Source organism: Pelobates fuscus, chromosome 10, assembly GCF_036172605.1.
Source record: "Pelobates fuscus isolate aPelFus1 chromosome 10, aPelFus1.pri, whole genome shotgun sequence".
Classification (NCBI taxonomy): domain Eukaryota; kingdom Metazoa; phylum Chordata; class Amphibia; order Anura; family Pelobatidae; genus Pelobates; species Pelobates fuscus.
This window is the reverse complement of record NC_086326.1, coordinates 127,480,430-127,503,082: the sequence shown is the minus strand read 5'-3', so window position 1 is coordinate 127,503,082 and position 22,653 is coordinate 127,480,430. Positions and strand designations below refer to the sequence as shown.

At 39.8% G+C, this 22,653-nt stretch overlaps 1 protein-coding gene across 1 annotated transcript; it reads right to left on the bottom strand.

The window, feature by feature from the left end:
* Window positions 1-205: 205 nt before the first annotated feature.
* On the bottom strand, window positions 206-21,428 carry GHITM (growth hormone inducible transmembrane protein). The gene is made up of 9 exons (XM_063435188.1): window positions 21,343-21,428; window positions 12,131-12,286; window positions 9,530-9,632; window positions 8,207-8,318; window positions 4,680-4,821; window positions 3,403-3,511; window positions 2,318-2,506; window positions 1,516-1,687; window positions 206-713 (listed from the first exon to the last, which is right to left on the bottom strand). The coding sequence occupies exons 2-9, from the start codon at window positions 12,260-12,262 to the stop codon at window positions 626-628; spliced, it is 1,047 nt and encodes a 348-aa protein (XP_063291258.1). The 5' UTR covers window positions 12,263-12,286; window positions 21,343-21,428; the 3' UTR covers window positions 206-625.
* Between the last annotated feature and the right edge of the window lie 1,225 nt (window positions 21,429-22,653).

Below are 22,653 nucleotides of genomic sequence, written 5' to 3'. Positions count from 1 at the left end.
ACATATTAATCCGGGAGTAAGAATGTGACATCTGGATTAAATCATTATATCTAATAGAATTAGGAGGTTTTTTTTGCAGATAGCAGAACATATTTACATACCTAGGAGCATGGAGCACTGGGGGAATGGCATTAATTTGCAGCAGATTTCAAATATATAAATATAGGCATTTTATGAGGGAGAAGCAAATACGCTTTAAAATGTATGACAAGGTTATAAATCTCTTTATTTGTTGCACAGAGATAATTGCAAACAAATCTTTCCACCCCTGCACCATATTTTTAGCGATCAGAATTTTGAAGATCTACAATTTCTCCATGCCAGGTAATTTCATCAGAATGTAAAGTGATTTTCTTCTGTTCCTTACACCCTGTGCTATTCATTACCACTGAAAAGATGAATGCTTCCGTGCCATTCTTTGCTCCTATCTTAAATTATAGTGTTGAGTGTTTATTCAGAAGTCAAGGCTTTTAGAACAGATTCAATCAACATGCTTCTATTTCTATTGCCAAATATAAACATAATCTGGTTGATGGTATTTATATTAGCATGTATTTATGGTTCTGTAGGTGAGTAAAGTGCTTGGGGAGAGCAATCAATATAAGGTTATGAGTGCTGCACTGATTCATTTCCTCTTGCCTCCTCCACCTCCAGCCAGCATCATGGCCACACGAATAAAGATGTTTAGAGTGTCTGTGTAAATTCCCAGGCATCTAGATGAGAAAATTCAAGATGAAGTTATGTAGTTCATGAAAGTGATTCTAAAGTGTTAAAAGGTCACATTATTCGATGTACATCTTAAAGGAACACTATAGTGTTAGTAATACAGTTTTGTATTCCTAACAGTATAGTCTCCCCCTGGCCCACAAACTTCTGCCGATGGGGGGCTAATAAGAATGCATGGTGGGCGTGCATTGAATCAATGCTTTCCTATGGGATTAAGACGATGCTGGACGTCCTCATGCATAGTGTGAGGATGTCCAGCATCATTTCTCTAGATCAAATTCCATTAAAGGCCAGGAAGCACCTCTAGTGGCTGTCTGTAAACATTGCCGTTTTCAATGAGATTAAGTGGTCTGGGTGCCTATCATGTCCCTTTAAGTGTTATGTAATAGAGGGTTTTCATATAAAGGACAGCCCAGTCTAAGGAGTCACAAAACTGCATCATCATAGACCATTCTCTCAGGAAAACAAAAAATGTGTGAGTTCTCTTGAAAATCAAGCTTAACTAAGCGAAGGGTTGAAAAATCTGATGTCTATAGACATTACAACACTGTATGAACAATAAGAATATGAACATTAGCTTTCCAGGTTACTAAGAACAACGAAAAAGCAAAACAATCAGTGCACAACAATTATTTTGCTATGCTAAATATAAACGAATGTTCTAAAGTCTAATGATTTTTCAAGGACCCTGGCCCGTCATTAGTTCTTTTACACCGTTACTTAAAGAATTCTGAAAATGGCAGCTTAAAACATTTTCAAATAGAATAAGTGATGCCGGTTGATACTTACGAGTTAATTGGGTCGAATTTCTGTACTCCATACATTGGATGTGTCTCAGCCCGTTTAATGACTTTCTGTGTATCATACAGAAGGAACATTCCAAAAAGCACTAAGCCCCCATATATTGCAACAGAATAAAGACCAGCTCCAAATGCAGAGGTCGGAGGAAGGAATGCACTTCCTTAATTAAACAAGGACAAAAATAAATATATAAAAATAAATTCTGCAATTCATTACAATCTGTTATTTAGTGAATAAGCTTCCAGGTGCATTTGTTGTTAGAACATTGAACTACACTTTCTGCATTTGTGTGTATTCTGCTCTGTGTCTTTCGTTGTGACTATACTTTTAGACACAGACTTATTTAAACCTCTCTCTCTCGTGAATTACAAACAGGGGAAAGACGTGAGTAAGATGGAGGCAAAATCCCCAGTAAGCTAACAATTGTGTGTGATCTTGCAAATAACTGCGTGCGCATACAAACACTATTGCATAAATGTTAAAAAAAAATTTCACCAAGAAAAAGAGAGACTGTATGTTTAAAGGGGCCCTAAAAATATATATTGATGAAGTATAGGTTATCTCGTAGTTTTCCACACCAAAATAAAACCGCTATAAATTTATGCTAAAATTATTTTGTGATTTCCTCATTTATTTATATTATACAGACATGATATATAGTGCAGGCAAGCACTGGGTATTAAGTATTTATCCTAGTGAGCAGGTACATTGGCAATAAATAAAATATCTATATATAAACTACATACACACACGAATTATGTGAAGAAAAAAAATATATACACATATTTACCTATGGAAGAGGCGAGAACAAGTCCAAGACCAACCCCCAGGGGTCCCCCCATGTTCAAAAATTTCTCACTAGGGGCACACATGGCTACAGTGGATAGACCTCCGACAATGCCAGCTGTGTACCAGGCAGCTCTAATTAGCAAAGGACCCCCTAACAATGTTAATGGTGCAACCACTGCTCCCATCACCCCTGTGGAAAGAAACATAAGAAAGAAGATGGTTAAATAGATTTACAAACTGGGAAGGAAAACAAACTAAACCCACAAAACTTAAAAATAAAACCAACCATTTACAATACAGACCGAAAGATTCTTCTGTCAGAAATATATGAATTAGGAAAGAAAACTGCTTAACCTCAGAAAGCTGATGGCTCCAAACTGACAGCTTAGTTGTACGCAGCACTGAAAATCAGCACTGCCTGAACTAACATGTCTACATTCCAAGTAACTACATGACAAAGAACTTCAGAACCTAAAATAAAGAAGATACCAACGACATTTGAATGAATTCACAGAATCCTGTTTTGCTTTTTTCCACGGAAAGCCTCTACAGATTAGAAGAGGTAGCGCAATTGTGACTGCTTCCTGGGGAATGTTTGACATAAAATATTTAATGAGAAGTTTTCAATTTTCAGTAAGACAGTTTTTGGGGAGGTTTTTAACCCCTTAGTGATCAGACCGTTTTTCTAAATTTCTTAGCGTTAAAGATCAGGGCCGATTTTACATTTCTGCGGTGTTTGTGTTTAGCTGTAATTTTCCTCTTACTCATTTACTGTACCCACACATATTATATATTGTTCTTGCCATTATATGGCCTTTCTAAAGATACCATTATTTTCATCATATCATATAATTTACTATAAAAATAATTATATAATATAATGACAAAAAAAAACACAACCAAAAAAACACTATTTCTAACTTTAATGTCCAAAATCTGTTACGTATCTACAACCGCCAAAAAACACCGGTACTAGACGTACCTGGTAGGTCATTGGTCAGGAAGGGGTTAAACACTACTCCAGGAAATGAGTTTGCAATTTCAATATGTAAAGACCTCATTGTGAAAAGCAAAATGACTTAATACCTGCATGCAACAGCCATGCAAGATGCTTAGATCCAGGACTTTGTTCATATGATATTGATCTTAGCAGCATGCCAGCTCCTATCATTGCTGCAAATGTAGCCCCAATGGCCTGTAAGGAGACATACACAAATTTACAATTATAAAACACAATCTTTTCTATTGTGACATAGGACAATACGAGTTAAACATTTAGGGGTAGGAATGAACAAATGCACTGTTTAGCCTTCCCACCTCTTGTCTGACTTTCACATCTATGTGGATAGATAGTGGGTAGAAAGATGGCAGAGGTTGGGTTTATGACAATCCATACTTCAAAACTGGCCTGGCTTTATGTAGGACTATTCTGTCTCTGTTTCCTCGTTTGTTGGCTTTAGTATTACGTAAAATCATGAATGGGCAAAAAAGGCAAGAAAGATCTTTGCAAATTTAGGAAAATATCTATCTAGCGGGAAAGTAAGCAGGTAAGGAGAGTATAATGTCAAAGGAATGTCACAGGCTAAAAGTTAACCATTTATTTTAAAATACATAATGGAATTAAAGCACATCCTCTCATTTGTTTCACACCTGCATTTCTCCAGAGAACAAAATATTGCAGAGAATGAGTGTGCTTAGCATATCTCAAAACACCTGTTCAACGAAGAGACTGTGGAATATGCTTATGAAGACATGCGCTAAACGACTGCGCAGACCAAGAAATCCACCAGTACAAACATGGTTTCTAGGCTTACTGTATCACTTAACCCCTTAGGGACACAGCTTCAGAAATAAAAGGCCAGCGTTAAACTATCCATCATGTATTCTTAAGGAATTAATGGTTTAATGATATTTGTAGGCATCATGCTATGTAAAATTTAAATGGGTACCAATTTGGTTGGCAGGCTTATAGTGGCAGTGATTTTGGAAACCACTACACAAAAGGTGGTGAGACAGCACATGTAGCTTAACATTTAAAAGAAAAAATATTTGAAATGCATAAAATACATAAAACAATTAAAATTGTGATTTTCAATGTTTTACAGATGTAAATTCCAGAGCAGTGGCAATTCCCCTTTAAAAACACAATATGCTTTAATTTGAAGTTTAGCTGCATGATGCAGATATTCTCTGTCTGCACTTTACAACACTCAAACCCCTTGGTGCCAGCACAGCAAAGCTGAGGGCACTAGCTTTATTTCAGTTACAAATTTTAACTTCAGGCCTAAGAAAACTTCCAGTTATCTGGGACACATGACATACATTCAGTCACCGTAGTAACAGAATCTAGATTAGAACCTCACCAGCCAGGAGCCTCTCATCATCAGGTTCATGAGAGCGGGTGACCTGCTGACTGCTACTGCAGACAGAGCTGTGAGACTGATGCTGCCGGCGAAATACATGTAGGTTGATCGGATTCTATCTTTTACATACTGAGGCCAAATGCTAGAGAAAGAGAGACAGAAATGACATTTAGAGCATACACACAAAATACACACAAAAATAACCACACAGAAAGCAAAACAAAGGCAACGGACCCAATTATTTATTATGTTGCAACACTTGTATTATAAAAGGAACATCTTTTTATACAAACATCGAATGCTTAGTTCATTTTCCCTAGGCATTTACAGGAGAGAAAAAAAAAAAAAAACACACGACTACATAATGGTATTTAATAATGTTCATTTTTTTGGTTTTTTTAATTCTCAATTAAATCACGGTTGATGTGATTACATACAGGGAATATGCAGCAGTAAAGGTTACTGTACAGCAGGGGGTGCCTGATATTCTCAGTTGTTTTTGAATTAATTCTAATTTCCATAATCCTGCAGCAGGCCTTGAAATCTACCTTTGGGAATCCTAACCATAAAAGTATCAATGCTTATTTACATGATGCTCAAGCCCTGTGCCCTGTAATAGATCCAAGAATATAAGATACTACCTTTAAGCCCTGCCTTCTTCAGCTGCTAATTAATGATTACCATTTCCTAGTGCTGGAATGATTCAGACTAATAGCATGACATCTTGCGAAGCTCAGTAAACCACAGAGAACAGGCACTTCTGCTTTGCATCAATATATGTCAGAAAGAACTGGCCGAGCATCACAATAAATGTAGTTCAAACTTGCTGAAAATTCGTCTAGGATGAAGTCCCTGAAAGACAGCCTGGAGCAACCAGGATCAGGCTCCATATTATTCCATAGAGACGCACTGTGCTGAGTGCTAAGTGACTTCTAGCAGTGAATTGTGTAATTCTCAGTTACATGAATTACATTTTTTCTGCAGAATTACATAAATAGTAGGGACAAAGACAAGTTTTACTTTTTTTAGTGGAGGTAGGGAGCATAACATTCAGAGTATCATACTTAGTGAGGATGAAGAAACTATGTAGCAGTATTACATTTAAAAATTAAAGGGACACTTCTGGAAGTAGTTATAGTGCTAGGAGATCATCCCTGATTTTTCTCTCATCTATTCTTTTTTGTATTTAACAGATCTTCACCTAAAACCCTGCCTACCAAGTGTACCTATGAGACGGTAGTGGTCATCAGTTACTGTGGTTGGTACGGTGTGCGACGCCATGGGTGCCTAGCCCTAAACAATGACTAGTGTGTTTGACTTCAATACTCCTCAATGAGAAGTGATGCCTCTCTACCACAATAATTTAAATGGTGGAATACAGTGATAAATAAAAAAAAAAAAAAAAAAAATATATATATATATATATATATATATATATATATATATATATATATATATATATATATATACACACACACACACACACACACACACACACATAAATAATTAAATGGTCTCTGCAAAGGATTTGTCTTGGATGTTTAAGAATATTTTTTTTTTACATTTCTGTGTTACAATGGATCATTGTTGCACTGTTGGTCTATGAATACCTAAATGTGACAATCTTTATGAAAATCTCTCTAAGGGGTGTGTGACGAAATTCACTTCGCCTCTGGTTTTTGGAGGGGCCTGTTTGCCAGCCTCCTACCCTGGGACTATGGGCCCTGTGATAACCCATGTTCAAAAGTACTGTTTCTGCCCCTTGGACTTTTAACTGGAACAGATTCAAACATGTGGCGGCGGCCATCTTTAATTGTCTAGCCGTGTTTTGTCGTCGAGTGTATGGAACGGTTTTGGGCATGGGACCATGTGCACAGTGGGGCAAAAATAAGACTTCAAGGAAATTCCTGAACCCCTGAACCGATCTGGGTGATTTTTAAATATGATGTTCACCCAGATCGGGGCTATCAGTGGATATGTTGTATTTTGGGGTAAAAATTTATGTTTTTTCTGTATAGAGTTAATTGAGTTAGCCCATTGTCTTTGTTAATTATATCACAGGCAGAGGGGAGGGATTGTGTACACTGTAGGGGAGTGTCTGCATGTAAGACTGTTTTTATTGGTTTGTTAATTCTTTGTCCTGTGCCCCACAAGGTCCACCTGGGCGTCAACCTTGTGGGGAAAAAACTGTATAAAAACTCAAGCTGTTCAATAAACCTTGAGACTTGTTCTACTATTCATGAAGTTTCAGCTCATGTTTGGGGGGATTGGATAACTACCTACACTCGGATTGCTATAATCACTATACTCCCCAGAGTATAATCACTCAGCTCTTGTAAGAGCTTGTTCCTGTTCCTGCTCTCTGGATTAAGAGAGGTCTTCCTACTGGAAGCGGGATCCTGGTCTTGGGTCCAGAGTGGGTGGAAGACGGCGAGACCACAACCAAGCTGCGGCGGTTTGTGTGGTCTGTGGTGGTTATGGTGTCTAGTGGAGTGCTTGGAGCCCTCAGAAAGCACTAAGAGCACCCGTCAACAAAAGGTACCCAGTCGGGCTGCCAGGCGATCCGTTACAAGGTGTATACACTAGACTCTGAATAGTAGTGCTGAGTGGCATACGTCACCTTTATATAGCAGATTTGGAGACATTTTACAACTTTGCTTTTCAGTCTGGTAGGGTTTGTTTGATTTTGCAATTCAGATTTCAGTTCTCTACATTTAAGTGTTTAGTGACTAAACCTCTCCGTTGGAATCTCATTGGCATTGCCAAGAATGAAAGAGGCATTACATTTGGCAAACTGTGGGAGAAGGCCTGGTTTTAGACAGCCATCAATGCATTTTGGTGTAAGCATGAGTGATAACCGATGAGTACAGGTATTAACTCTCCCAACGCTCACTGCGCATGTGAGACAAGATTTAGGGATCTTCCATATACATTTGTTTTGCAATATTGGGCATGAGTGAAAGTACACCAGCGGCAGAGCCATTGGGGCTCTATCTACTATGAGCAAATCGATGACGTGAATAGGAAAAAGGAGGCCCTAAAGAAAGGAAAGTTTAAATGTCCCTCTGAACACCACCTTTGGTATCTTCATGATACCCAAGAAAAACAAAATACAAACAAACAGTCATATGTGGCAGTGAAAACATCAGCAATATTAATTGTGATCTTTAGATAGAATTCATTTATTGACATTGTCAGCAGATATTTCTTAGCCAATAAATTCTGTTCAAAGTTGGAAACAAAAAGTTTCATACAATGCATATGGGGAACTTCACTTTATTGTTAATTATGAAAAGAGACTGAACAGTGGGTATCCACGTGTTTAATTAACTGCTGGAAAACAGTTTTGACTCTTGAGGGCAACATGATGTCAAGTGGACACCAGGCATGATAACCACCATGCACTGTATTGACTATGGCGCACAGAGTGCTTTTAACAAAGTTTTTTTTATACAATCTTATTTAAATGACCACTTTCTGTCAATATTAATCTGCTAAAATAAAACATTATAGTATGAATCACTTACACAGCTTTCTCAATGGCACCAATTTCATTGGACATTCCCAGTCCATAATAGCATAGAGCACCAAGACCAACAACAGCTCCGCCTGCTACAATGAGTCTGCCAGTTATGTCAACTGAAATACAAGAAAAGATAATACATGCAGTTTTTATCTTTTTCTTTTGTATAGAAATGAATGTTAAAAGGAAAAAAATATATATAAAAATCCTAATTTCATGACTTCTCCTAGCCAATGTATTAATCAAAGGAGGAGTTGCATTTCACTATAAGGCTTTACATATTAAAAGGTGTACTATAGGCACCAAAACAACTTTAGCTTACCCTTCTGAGACCCAGCCCATTAACTTGTGTCCTCTGCACTGGATATTTTCTTCACATGCATCTCCTTTTATTCTTTTGAGCTACTCTATCAATCCATGTTGTATTGTAAAGAGCACATCCTGGTCTTTCCAGTGATATAGCATGTGATGGGCTGGGATGCTGAGAATTTCCTCAACAAAAATGGAAAGAAATTGGAAGACAATTTTGTTTCCTCGGTTCCCATGTTGTTACTGCAGCAATTTTGGTGTATAGATCATGTCCCTGCAGTCTCACTTCTCAATTCTCTGCCATTTAGAAGTGCAATCACTTTTGTTTCTGTTTATTGAGCCCCAGTTACACCACTCCTGGCTGTGAATCACACAGCTTAGATGTTAAAATTATTTACTTTTCAATTAGACGTTAACTTACTTTAGAAGTTTTTATCTCCTGCTCTCTAACCAACTTTAAAACCACACACGAGGCTCCTGCAGACTGAGATATGACATTCTAAATTAAGCAAACTGTGCAAAAAAAAAAAGAATTTTACAGGTAGTGTTTGTGTTTAAGACACATGTAGGCGAAGTGTGACCAAGGCTGCATAAGCATAACTATTTAAATCCTAAATAACTGCTTTTGCTCTCTAAATGGGTTGCAATGCTACATTTTAAATCAATAACAAGCCATCATTTAAAATAAGGTGTTGGTTTGTGATAATATAAATCATAAAAGTGATAAGAGGAGAGGCAATATTTGTTAGCTGAGAGGAGATTGCATGCTTTCAGGACAATAAGGGTGTTTCTTCTATCTTCAACAACATAAAAGAAAACATGTTTAAGTTGGCATACATCCATTTTGCCCACTTCTAAATGCAAATATTCACAACCAAAGAATAAGTCAATTTAAACCTACAGCGTCCATTTTAATTCCTTGATCAATGTGTTGTGAAATATGTAGGATTCAAAGGATTAACAATTTCAGGTAAAACAAAGGCTATGTTAAATAAAATTCCTGAATACAGTCACTTACTTCTTGCAGCTGTGCCCATAGATGGCTCAAAAGCGGCTTCTTTAATTTCTTCACGAGCAGATTTGGCTTTTCGTAATCCAAACCGGGTTTTGGACGCATAGCCCTATCATAGAACAAAATAGAATGAAGAAATGTCACCACCAAGTTTATAGGCTAGACCAGCTGAAAGATGCATAGAGACATTATCTTTACTGACTCAGACACACATTACTTCAACATGTTTAATCATTTGGCAGAAACCTATGCCAGCCACCCAGGTGGCACACAGACATTTTATAAGTTAAACATTTAAGAGATTAGCATTAAAAGGAACATTCAATAAAAACTGCATCCCTCTATAGTGTCAAGAGTATCCTTGCGCCTTTACTGAGTAGTCAAACCTTTTAAGACAACTTGTCTGGGTACTGCCAGCCACCTATCCTAGTGCTGGTAGTTCCTGCAAGGAGATTAAAAAAGCTCCACTAAGCAAAGCCCTGATGGGCCTGCTCACTGCCTGAAAGCTGAGCTAAAAGCTTTCTGCCAATGAGCATGACCCTGCGTTGGCTAACTTAGCTCAGGCAGAGCTTCTGGCAGTGGGTGAGGCAGCAGTTGGTATCTAGCAGTACCCAGGAAAGTTGTCAAATATTCTTAAACATTTTGACTACTTACTCTGGAGGGTGCAAGGACACTAAAGACATCATAATCACTTCAACGGGCTATTATGGTGCTTGGACCTTTTATGGAAATAAAATAAATAAAAGTAAAAAAAAAAAAACAGGCAGACTTGCTTGAGAACAAACAGAAATAAATAAAATAAGCTAGGACATACCACTTGCATTTTAAAAATATAAAAATCCAACTGCTATGTTTAGTTGGGAAAAAATGCATGTGTCTACCAACATACAGGTGTTAATATCTAGGATGCTTTTAAAAAAGTGGAACATGCATGCAGTTGCCACTTTCAATTCCATAAGCCACCATAGAACACCTCCCAGGTTTCCTTACTAGAGTATTCAAAAACATAACATTTTGGCCCCAAATTTTTAATTAAATTAAAATTTTCCAATGATTCACATTTTAGTGAACAAACTTAAGGATTGACACTTTTTTGTTTAAAAACCACAGAGTGAGTGAGTGCGTGTTTTCTGTCCAGATCTCCTAAGAACTAGGTTTTCAAGCTGCTGTGTCACCTTAAAAGGACCATTATAGGCACCCAGACCACTTCAGCTCAATGAAGTGGTCTGAGTGCCAGGTTCCCCTAGTTGTAAACCTGCAGCTGTAAACATAGCACTTTCAGAGACACAGTCTCCCTGACAGCCACTAGAGGCGCTTCCACGATTCTCAGTGTGAAAAATCGCACTGAATTCACGCAGCGTGAGTTCAGATCCCCATACTCAATGCTTTCCTATGGGCGGTTTGAATACATATGTGGCTCTGGCCGCGCATGCGCATTCGGCTCCACTCGGGAGTCAACGTCAGCAGGGATAGAGGTCCCCAGCGCTGAATTAAGGTAAGTGGCTTAAAGTGTTTTAACCCCTTCGGCCCAGCGGGAGGGGGACACCTAATAACTCTATAGTGCAAGAAAAATGAGTTTGTTTTCCTGGCACTGTAGTGCTTCTCTAAAATGTGTCTACATGGAAGTTCATGCAAGGCAGTTGAAATCAAGTTTTCCCAGACGTTCTTGTGCATATGCACACAGGCATTTACTAAACAAGGATACCAATGACATCAGCCATCATGAATGAAGCCAACTTTAAAACAAAGCATATTTATTTGGGTGAGGAAATTAAAGGGTTACTTATAGGACCCTTCTGTGTGTGATTTAAAGTTCAATTTACAACAGGAGATAAAAACCTCTAAGGTAAGTTAACATCTGATTGAAAATGAAACCATTTTTTTTTCATGCAGGCTATGTGAACCACATCGAGGGGAGGTGTGGCAATGACTCCATAAACAGAAACTAAAGCAATTGAATGCCTTAGTGGCAGAGAATTGAGCAGTGAGACTGCATGGAAATTATCTATACACCAAACTGCTTAAAGGAGCACTACAGTGCCAGGAAAACAAACTTGTTTTTCTGGCACTATGGGGTTAATAGTTCCCCCCCCCCCCCCCCCCCTCCTGCTGGGCTAAAGGGGTTAAAACTACTTATCTTAATCCAGCGCGAGCTCCCGCGGCGCTGGTGACCTCTCCTCTCCCTGCCGACGTCAGCTCCGAACGCGCATGCGTGGCCAGAGCCGCGAGCGCTTTCAAACCGCCTATAGGAAAACATTACACAATGCTTTCCTATGGACGTCAGCGTGTTAGGGAGACAGCCACTAGAGGCTGGATTAACCCTCAATGTAAACATAGCAGTTTCTCTGAAATTGCTATGTTTACAGCTGCAGGGTTAAAACTCCCCCTAGTTTTCCCACCTGACACCCAGACCACTTCATTGAGCTGAAGTGGTCCTTTAAGCTAAAGTTACTTTGATGCCTACAGTATCCCTTTAACGAAACTCTGCACAAACAGACTATAAGCACTATGATCACTTCCAAACACTGAAGTTATTATGGTGCTTGAAATAACTCTTTATACACAAAATCCCTACAGACTGAGTAATCTGTTGCTGAAAACCCATACCTTGTTAGGTTGCAAAAACCACTGGTTTGTTTTGAGAGGAGCATTTCTCACAGTGGGTGATCCCTGGATCAAAGCTGAGCGAAAAGCCACTGTTGGGAGGCTCCTCAGACATACCAGTCTTGCCGCGAACATCTTGCCACAATATTTCTATTAATCCTGGAAATACAGGGAAAAAGGTTTTCAATCACATAAAGTGCCTTTTTTTTTATATACTTAATGTACTTGTTTATGAGTTTTCATCGACTTAAAAACAGATTCCACAAGCTAACTCCGATGTACACTCATGCATTCTGTCACAAGTTTAACACAGTAAAAGTAAGATAAACTTTCATAATTAAAATTGTATCTAGCTACTTGTTTCAGGCTTGAGATAGCAGAAGCATGCCAATTATATAAACATTTCTTCTTGGTAGAAAAAGCATGATAAAGCAAGTTGGTTCAATAACATTTAATGGGATAAATATAAATATGTTTTATATAATAATAATAATAATAATGGCAAGTGTCATGTTGTTCCCTCAAGTATATTTGGCAAACACGCACATAAACTCACAAATGTAGAGTGGTACAGCGCCACTAGCACTACTTTAGGGAGGATCAGATCCTCTGAATTTCAGGTTGCACCTGTGGGATGAAAAACATAGAATGCAAAATAAAAGCCCTTTATGTAAGGACTAGAAAGCATATTTACAATATAAAAAAGGGGCCTAGGAAACGCACATAGTATCTGAACAGTATGACAGCCACTAGAGACAGACTTAACCCTTCATTGTAAATTTAGCAGTTTCTAAAAAAACAACAAAAAAAACTGTGCCTAGGACACTTAATAAAGATGAAGTGGCCTAGGTGACTTTAGTGGTCCTTTAACCCCTTAAGACCGCAGCCAAATGTACAAGTTGTGAACCAAAAAAAATGTAAACAAACCACAGATTTTGACTATATGTCTGTTCAACAATAATTTACCTCTTTCATACTAAGTGCACCCACACTTATTATATATCATTTTGTTCAGGGGAAACAGGGCTTTCATTTAATATCAAACATTCATGTATGGAACTCCATTTTATATGAATAAAATCTAAAAAAACTTGAAAAATTATGAAATCTTGTTATTTTTCAATTTCAGCATGGCAATTTAACTGTTAATGTCAGAATACTATTCGGTTTTCCTGCAATAAAACATACATATTTGTATTCAGAAATGTCTCACGAGTAAAACAGTACCCCCCATGTATAGGTTTTATGGGGTTTTGGAAAGTTACAGGGTCAAATATACGACTTGTCCATTATTTTATTTTCTGCATAGAAATTTGACAGATTGGTTTGAGTGACCTAGGTTGCCTTTTAGACCGTATGGCAGCCCAGAAATGAAAATTACCCCCATCATGGCATACCATTTGAAAAAGTAGACATCCCAGGGTATTCAAAATGGGGTATGGCCAGTCTTTTGTAGTAGCCACTTGGGCACAAACCCTAGCCAAAGTTAGCGTTTTTTTTTTGTGTTTTTTTTACATAAAATCTGTACTTTCACTGATAATATTATTGTTAGTATATAGTTTACTGCCCTGAAACACTCCTAGTTCTGCTCAGTGAGGTCTCACGAGCGCCATGGTACCCCCCATGTATAGGTTTTATGGGGTTTTGAAAAGTTTCAGGGTCATATATACGGCTTATCCATTTATGCTTTTTCACCTTGAAATTTGTCAGATTAGTTTGCAGTGTCCAGGCTGCCTTTGAGACCGTATGGCAGCCAAGAAATGAAAATTACCCCCATCATGGCATACCATTTGAAAAAGTAGACATCCCAGGGTATTCAAAATGGGGTATGCCCAGTCTTTTCTAGTAGCCACTTGGGCACAAACCCTAGCCAAATTTAGTGTTTGTTTGGTTTTTTTGCATTTTTCACATAAAATCTGTACTTTCACTGATAATATTATTGTTAGTATATAGTTTACTGCCCTGAAACACTCCTAGTTCTGCTCAGTGAGGTCTCACGAGCGCCATGGTACCCCCCATGTATAGGTTTTATGGGGTTTTGGAAAGTTTCAGGGTCATATATACGGCTTATCCATTTATGCTTTTTCACCTTGAAATTTGTCAGATTAGTTTGCAGTGTCCAGGCTGCCTTTGAGACCGTATGGCAGCCAAGAAATGAAAATTACCCCCATCATGGCATACCATTTGAAAAAGTAGACATCCCAGGGTATTCAAAATGGGGTATGCCCAGTCTTTTCTAGTAGCCACTTGGGCACAAACCCTAGCCAAATTTAGTGTTTGTTTGTTTTTTTTGCATTTTTCACATAAAATCTGTACTTTCACTGATAATATTATTGTTAGTATATAGTTTACTGCCCTGAAACACTCCTAGTTCTGCTCAGTGAGGTCTCACGAGCGCCATGGTACCCCCCATGTATAGGTTTTATGGGGTTTTGGAAAGTTTCAGGGTCATATATACGGCTTATCCATTTATGCTTTTTCACCTTGAAATTTGTCAGATTAGTTTGCAGTGTCCAGGCTGCCTTTGAGACCGTATGGCAGCCAAGAAATGAAAATTACCCCCATCATGGCATACCATTTGAAAAAGTAGACATCCCAGGGTATTCAAAATGGGGTATGCCCAGTCTTTTCTAGTAGCCACTTGGGCACAAACCCTAGCCAAATTTAGTGTTTTTTTTTTTTGCATTTTTCACATAAAATCTGTACTTTCACTGATAATATTATTGTTAGTATATAGTTTACTGCCCTGAAACACTCCTAGTTCTGCTCAGTGAGGTCTCACGAGCGCCATGGTACCCCCCATGTATAGGTTTTATGGTGTTTTGGAAAGTTACACGGTCATATATACGGCTTATCCATTTAGGCTTTATTACATTGAAATTTGGCAAAGTGATTTTCTGGGCCTATATCGCATTTGAGAGAGCATGGCAGCCTGGGTAATAACATTTCCACTATTATGGCATACCATTTTCAAAAGTAGGCAACCCAGAGTATAAGAAATGGTGCATTGCAAGATGTTTGGTCTAACCACTTTATCAGAAATGAAGGGCCCACATAGGGGTTATAGCTTTATTTGTGCTTTTTCATGCACATGAACTCCATTTTCACAGGACATTTCATATTCCTGATATGAGTTATTGCAACAAAGCCTCACTATTTGTATTTAACATTGTCTCCTGAATGTAACAGTACCCCCATGTACTAGATTCTCTGTTTTGGGGGGGAAGTCATGGGGACAAAAATATTAGATGTCCTTTTCAAAGTTGGCAATTTAACAAAGTGATTTTCTGGGTCTCTCTCGCCTTTGAGAGAGCATGGCAGCCTGGGTAATAACATTCCCACCGTTATGGCAAACCATTTTCAAAAGTAGGCACCCCAGAGTATAACAAATGGCATAATTTGAGATGTTAGGTCTAGCCATTTTAACAGAAATGCTGGGCCCATGTAGCGATTTCTACTTTGATTTTTGTCTTTTTAATCAGATAAATAGCATTTTCACTGGAAATGTCATAATACAGATATTAGTTAGTGCACTAGAGACTTGGTATTTTGATTTAACACTGTCTTCTGAATATAACGGTACCCCCACGTACTATTATTTCAGATTTTACTGATAAGTCACAGGGCGAAATATATTAGATGCCCTTTCAGCTTGTAAGTTTGCCAATATTATTTTCTGGGCCTATGTAGCTTTTCAGAGAGTATGGCAGCCTGGGTAATAACATTCCCACCGTTATGGCAAACCATTTTCAAAAGTAGGCACCCCAGAGTATAACAAATGGCATAATTTGAGATGTTAGGTCTAGCCATTTTAACAGAAATGCTGGGCCCATGTAGTGATTTCTACTTTGATTTTTGTCTTTTTAATCAGATAAATAGCATTTTCACTGGAAATGTCATAATCCTGATATTAGTTAGTGCACTAGAGACTTAGTATTTTGATTTAACACTGTCTTTTGAATATAACAGTACCTACATGTACCATGTTTCCAGGTTTTTATTATATCACATGAATAGAACAGTACCCCACATACACTTTGATCTGAAGGCAGAGAGAGGCAGATAGATCTTTGATATCACATAGAGAGTCACTGTGCGAAAAGTTTGAGAAGTAAAAAAAACCCTTTCAGTGCTAATCACAGCATTAACCCTGTGATCAGTTTTTTATTGGGAAGTCACATTTCAAGTACTACAAATGTAGTATTTTGAGTTGTTTGGTGTAGCCACTTTAGAATGGCTAGCGTAAACAGGGACAGGCCAAGGTCAGGGGAATCCAGAATTCAGAGTAGTCGGTAAAACAAGCCAATGGGTCGGTACAGGCAGCTAACAAAGCGTAGTCAGGACAAGCCGAGGTCAGAAATCCAGGTAAATCAAGCAAACAAACTGCCAAAGTCCCATACAGAGCGATTCAGAAATTCAGCTCTGTATGGTAGACTTTGAAACAGTCTGTTATGCAGAGGGCGGGTAGAGATGGGCAGGTTGGACAATAAAAACTGGAGTCCTTTCGGACTCCTTTCTTGTAGCAAACACGGCACTTTTTTTGGGGAGCTTTTTTACTAGGGGTGGATGGGATTCGGGAAGGGAAGTGTTTGCCACAAAGTCTTTGGAGATCTCCTGATTCCAAAGTGGGATTGGGGGGCTGGGTAAATAACATACGGGACAAAATGCTTAATGTGAATTCGAGGAAAGGGCAGGGCCTACCTATGACCTCTTTTGTATAGAGGACATAGGCATTGAAAATTGCAATCTGGCTCACGTAGATTGCAATTTTCTTGTACCAGGTCCTAGTTTTTCGGTTCACCAGATAGGGCTGTATGCATTGGTCAGCCAAGTCTACTCCCCCCATAAACTTGCTGTAGTCTACAATGCACTTCGGCTTTTCCAGATGCTCAGTGCTACCTCTCACAGACACTGGCACTGTACTTTCGTCATGCATCGTAGACAGCATGTATACATCTTTCCTATCTCTGAAGCGAAGAGCAAGCAACTCATCCTGGCGGAGAGCTGAAGAGGAACCTCTACTGCTTCTGCCACTTGCCAGGGCTTGGGGGAAACCCCTGCGATTCTTCCTCACTGTGCCACAGGCTAGGGTTTCAAAACAATATAAATTTTTAAATAATTCTATACTGGTATAATAATTGTCAACCCATAGCCTATATCCCTTATTCAACAAGGGAAGGATTAGATCCCAAACAATCTTGCCACTTGTACCCACAGAATCAGGGCATCCTGGTGGGTCAAGATGGCTATCCTTCCCCTGGTAAATGCGAAACGCCCATGTGTAACCAGTACAGGATTCACATAATTTATAAAATTTAACGCCATATCGGGACCGCTTCGATGGAATATATTGCTTAAATAGCAGTCGACCTTTAAATTTCATAAGGGACTCGTCAATTGAAATATCTTTATCGGGGACATAATTTTCAGAAAATTTGTCTGACAGGAGTTGAATAAAGGGCCGAATTTTATATAGCCTGTCAAACAGTGGGTCGTTTCTAGGGGGACACAGCGAGTTATCATTAAAATGAAGGAATCGCAGCAGTTGCAGGTAGCGATCCCTCAACATAACCTCAGGGAAAAGAGGTGTAGCCAGGATACGTTGCTTGCTCCAGTAGGACCTGATACTGGGCTTTTTTACAATACCCATCATTAGGGTTAAAGCCCAAAACCGCTTCATCTCTGCGACATCCGTGGGTCTCCACATATTCCTGCGACCATGATGGGACCCCGGATGTGCAGAGAGATACTGCATAGCAAACAAATTCGTTTGCTGAGCCATGAGCTCAAATATATCGTCTGACATAAAGAGCTCAAAAAAACGAATTGGCTCGCAGTCGTCCACTGTTACAGTGATGCCAGGTGTAACAGTGAACGGCGGTATTTCTGGGGCCATCATATTTGGAGGCACCCAGTCTCCGCCTGGCATTGGGCTTGCTGAGCGTCCTCTTGTGAGTGGTGGTGGGGCACCATCACTTGAGGTCTCACTCAGAGGCTCAATGTCAGAGGCAGTGATAGTGTCACTGTCTTGCAGAGTGTCACTATCACTGCCTGCCAGAATGGCATACGCCTCCTCGGCTGAGTAGCGACGTGCCATTCTAGGGGGACAAATTAATTAATTTATATACTAAAGTGGGTAATTAATTATCTACCTGCCTAACACCTACTACCCGCCCTCAAAAAATAATATAAATGTACTGATCACAGTATAGGCAGCTGCAATCAGTACACTGAAAGGGTTATTTTCAGATCTATAAAAATAACCCTAAAAAAAAGTCAGTCTGATCAGAGAGCCCTCTGATCACAGTGATCACTGATACAGTACTGTACAGCAGATAAACTGTACAGTTTAGTGATCACGGCAGCGGGGAAAGGGTTAAGGGAGATTTGGGTTGCTGCGACTGACACAAAGGGTCAAAAAAAATTAGAAATAATTTTTTTGACCCAAAAAAGTTTTTAAAACTGAAAGGGTTATTTTTTGATCTGTAAAAATAACCCTAAAAAAGGTCAGTCTGATCAGAGAGCCCTCTGATCACAGTGATCACTGATACAGTACTGTACAGCAGATATACTGTACAGTATAGTGATCACGGCAGCGGGGAAAGGGTAATGGAGATTTGGGTTGCTGCGACTGACACAAAGGGTCAAAAAAAATTAGAAATAATTTTTTTGACCCAAAAAAGTTTTTAAAACTGAAAGGGTTATTTTTTGATATGTAAAAATAACCCTAAAAAAGGTCAGTCTGATCAGAGAGCCCTCTGATCACAGTGATCACTGATACAGTACTGTACAGCAGATATACTGTACAGTATAGTGATCACGGCAGCGGGGAAAGGGTAATGGAGATTTGGGTTGCTGCGACTGACACAAAGGATCAAAAAAAATTAGAAATAATTTTTTTTTGATCCAAAAAAAAAAAAATAAATAAATACCCTAATCAGGTTGATCACAGTAATATGCTGTGATCAGCACTGAAAGGGTTAAATAAAATATAAATTTTAAAACTTTGAAAAAAAATGTAAACTTTCTTTTTCCACAGGAGCTGCAAAAACCACGATCTCTCTGCCTCTCTCTCTCAGATCGAAGTGAGGTGAGGAGAGGGGCAGAGACAATGTGTCAGCCAGTGATCTGAGATCATTGGCTGACACATACTAACAGTGATCACAGTGACTGGCTGTCACTGTGATCACCTCCTACAGATCGCGGTAATTGGCCACAGGGGGATGCCTGGGAGGTACAGGCATGCCCCCACCGCGATCTGTAGGGGGCTAATGGCTGCAGTTACATGTGTCAGCCAATGGGCTGACACATAGTAACACTGATCGCACTGACAGGCTATGGCAGCCTGTCAGTGTGATCAGACTGCAGCCTGACAGTTCAGATCGCGGTCACTGACCCCAGGGGGGCTGCCTGGGGGGCCAGGCATGTCCCCCGACCGCGATCTGCTGCAGAAGAATGCGGCCGGCTCCATGTGTCAGCCGATTTCAAATCGGCTGACACATGGTAAATACCGATCGCAGTGACAGCCTGTCACTGCGATCGGAAGCTGCAGACCGCGGTCCCCAGGCACAGGGGGGCTGCCTGGGGGGCCAGGCATGCCCCCCGACCGCGATCTGCAGCGGCCATGTTCCGCCGGCCACGTGGGGCTGAAGACCGCCCAGGACGTACTATGCCGTCCTGCGGCGTTTAGAGCCACCAAAATAAGGACGGCATAGTACGTCCTGCGGTCTTAAGGGGTTAAAGGACCACTATAGTGCCAGGAAAACAAACTTTTTCCTGACACTATAGTGTTAATAGGTCCCCCCCCCCCACCCTCATGGTCCCCCTCCCGCCAGGCTGAAGGGGGAGGAAAGGGTTAAACACTTACCTTTCTCCAGCGCCGGGATCCCTCAGTGCTGGGGACTCTCCTCCCTCTTCCGACATCATCCGCCGAATGCGCATGCACAGCAAGAGCCGCGCACGCATTCAATCAGTCCACAGGAAAGCATTTCTCAATGAAAATCACAGTGAGAAGCGAAGAAGCGCCTCTACGGGCTGTCAATGAGACAGTCACTAGAGGCTGGATTAACCCTCAGTGTAAACATAGCAGTTTCTCTCAAACTGCTATGTTTACAGCAGGCAGGGTTAACCCTAGATGGACCTGGCACCCAGACCACTTCATTGAGCTGAAGTGGTCTGGGTGCCTATAGTGGTCCTTTAAACAAACACACAAGGCATTACAACGTAATGGGGAGACATTTCATGTTGTATAACATTTGTGTTCATGTTTCAATGCACTGCAATGTTGCCTAAAACCTTCAACTTACAGATTGGTGAATGAAACAGCGTCCATAGCTCTGCGAATATTACACAAATTACAGTACAGGTATTGGAGAATTATCATATACTTTGCCACAATAACCGGTAGAGATATGGTATATTCTGAGCTGCCCTACACTAAAATTATAAAATATTCTCTTCTCACTACTATAATTGACCCTCATCCACAAGTCACTTTATTCGATCACTGTCGAGTACCAAAAGGTACCGAAGACCTGAGGTTTCAATAATGCGTCGTGGGATAGTGGGATACTGTTGGAACAGAGACGGGTACACATGGGCAATACAGGACAAGGGCTGAGAAAATAAATTGTACTCATTGGCAGCAGAGTTGGTACAAAAAGGTAAAAATATTGATAACTTCTTTTCCACTTACATATATGAACCCAATATAGCAGAACTGCGGGAGCTTAGCATTATAGTTTATTATTATTATTATTAGTATAATTATTTATTGGTATAAAGGACTTTATATATTGGTATAAAGCAACGTGGTTAAACACTACACAAAATGAAAACAACTTAATAGCATGGTGTAAGTTTGCACTGATACTTATGATGAAATAATAAAAAAATAAAATAAAAAATAAATAATAATAATAATAAAAAAAAAAAAAAAAGCACAGTGTTATTTTCAGTTTTACAGTCACTAATAAAATATCACTGGTGACCAGGGGGGTAAAGTCAAGACTTACAGAAAAACAACAAGAGACAAAACATATAATAACAATGAGCCATCTTTATACAATAACCAGGTTTCTGCTATGGGAGTGATGGGATATGATCTTATAAAGTGTCAGCACGTGCTGGCCATGATAGGAGTTTATTGACTCTATTGACCCCCCTCACTCTAAATACACACAGACAGCACCCAATGACAGGATTATAATAATTACCAGGAACTCCAGCTGTCACCCCCTGCTCTCTGCGCTGCTCAGGACCCAAATGCGACACTGACGCAGCACACGCACTGATGTAACTGCTCTGTAACCTTCCCGAAACTTCCTGACGTTAACGTCCATGCCCGCTCTGCATGCCGGGACTTGTAGTTTTCTGGAGCACAGTTCCGTTGAACGCAATCGACTAGTTGCCGCGCTCTGATTGGTGCAGAGCTCTCCAGTGTGTTGCTATGTAAAGCTGGGATGGGTAGTGTCTGGCACTTTCCCAGCTGTTGTGTAACAAACCATGTGTATTGTCAGTGACACAGTACACAAGACATGTCCTGATACATTTTGCCCAGCTCTGCCTATTAGTTATTACCTTACCAGAGGCAGTGATCCCTACATTGACCGGTTTAAAACATTGTCAGGGTTATTCACAAAAGTAATTCACAGTGAATTTAAAGATTTCAGGTCAAAATAGGCAAATTAGAAATAATTCCAAGTCAATTCTGTTACAAATTTGGCTATTTTGACGTTAAATGTAAAATTCTCTTTGAATTCCCGGTAATGCTCAATTTACAAGAATATTCACGTAGGTGAGAAATCAACGTGAATTCCGAGATTTAGGAAAAAAATAGCCGAATGGCTAAAATTCTTTAAGTCAGCTATGATTTTATTTCAGGCGCTCCGACCCTGCAGCGCCCCTCTCCCTCCCACCCCCCATCCCTTCAGTGACTTACCTGAATCCAGCGACGATGTACCTTGGCGCTGGGTCAGGCTTTCCCCGCGCTCCTCCCCCACCGACGTGCGGCCGCACACATTAGACCTCCCCATAGGAAAGCATTATTCAATGCTTTCCTACGGGGTTTCCAGCGACGCTGGAGGTCCTCATGCATAGCGTGAGGACGTCCAGCATAGTTTAAAACACTTTTCGTGTTCTAAGAATATGGTAGTCTGATAGACAGCCACTAGAGGAGGACTTATCACTTGCAGGGTTAAAGGTGGTGGAAGTTGGCACCCAGACTACTCCAATGGGCAGAAGTGGTTTGGCTGCCTGGAATGTCCCTTTAAATGTAAAATTCACTTTGAAGTCTAACTTTACTAAATTACCGTGTTAGTGGATAATCCTGTTAGAGCTCTTTACTAAACTCCAAAATTTAGAGAAAAATCAGTCCGGAACTTTACCCGAATCTGGTCAGTCAGAACTTTACCCGAATGACGATTCCGTTCTAATGAATGGATCTGAGCACTATTTGAATAACTTGGGCGCTTAGATCCGGGCTATTTGGGGATATAAGACTAGTAGGGTTTCTGTAAAATATGACT

Bases quoted from the DNA above. Each gene is read 5' to 3' on its own strand.
- GHITM (XM_063435188.1), bottom strand. From the start codon at position 12,262: ATGTTCGCGGCAAGACTGGTATGTCTGAGGAGCCTCCCAACAGTGGCT. The intron at 8,319-9,529 runs GTAAGTGACTGT...CTTGTATTTCAG, and splicing joins TATGGGCACAGCTGCAAGAA to TTGACATAACTGGCAGACTC. The intron at 1,688-2,317 runs GTAAATATGTGT...TGTTTAATTAAG, and splicing joins TGTTCTCGCCTCTTCCATAG to GAAGTGCATTCCTTCCTCCG.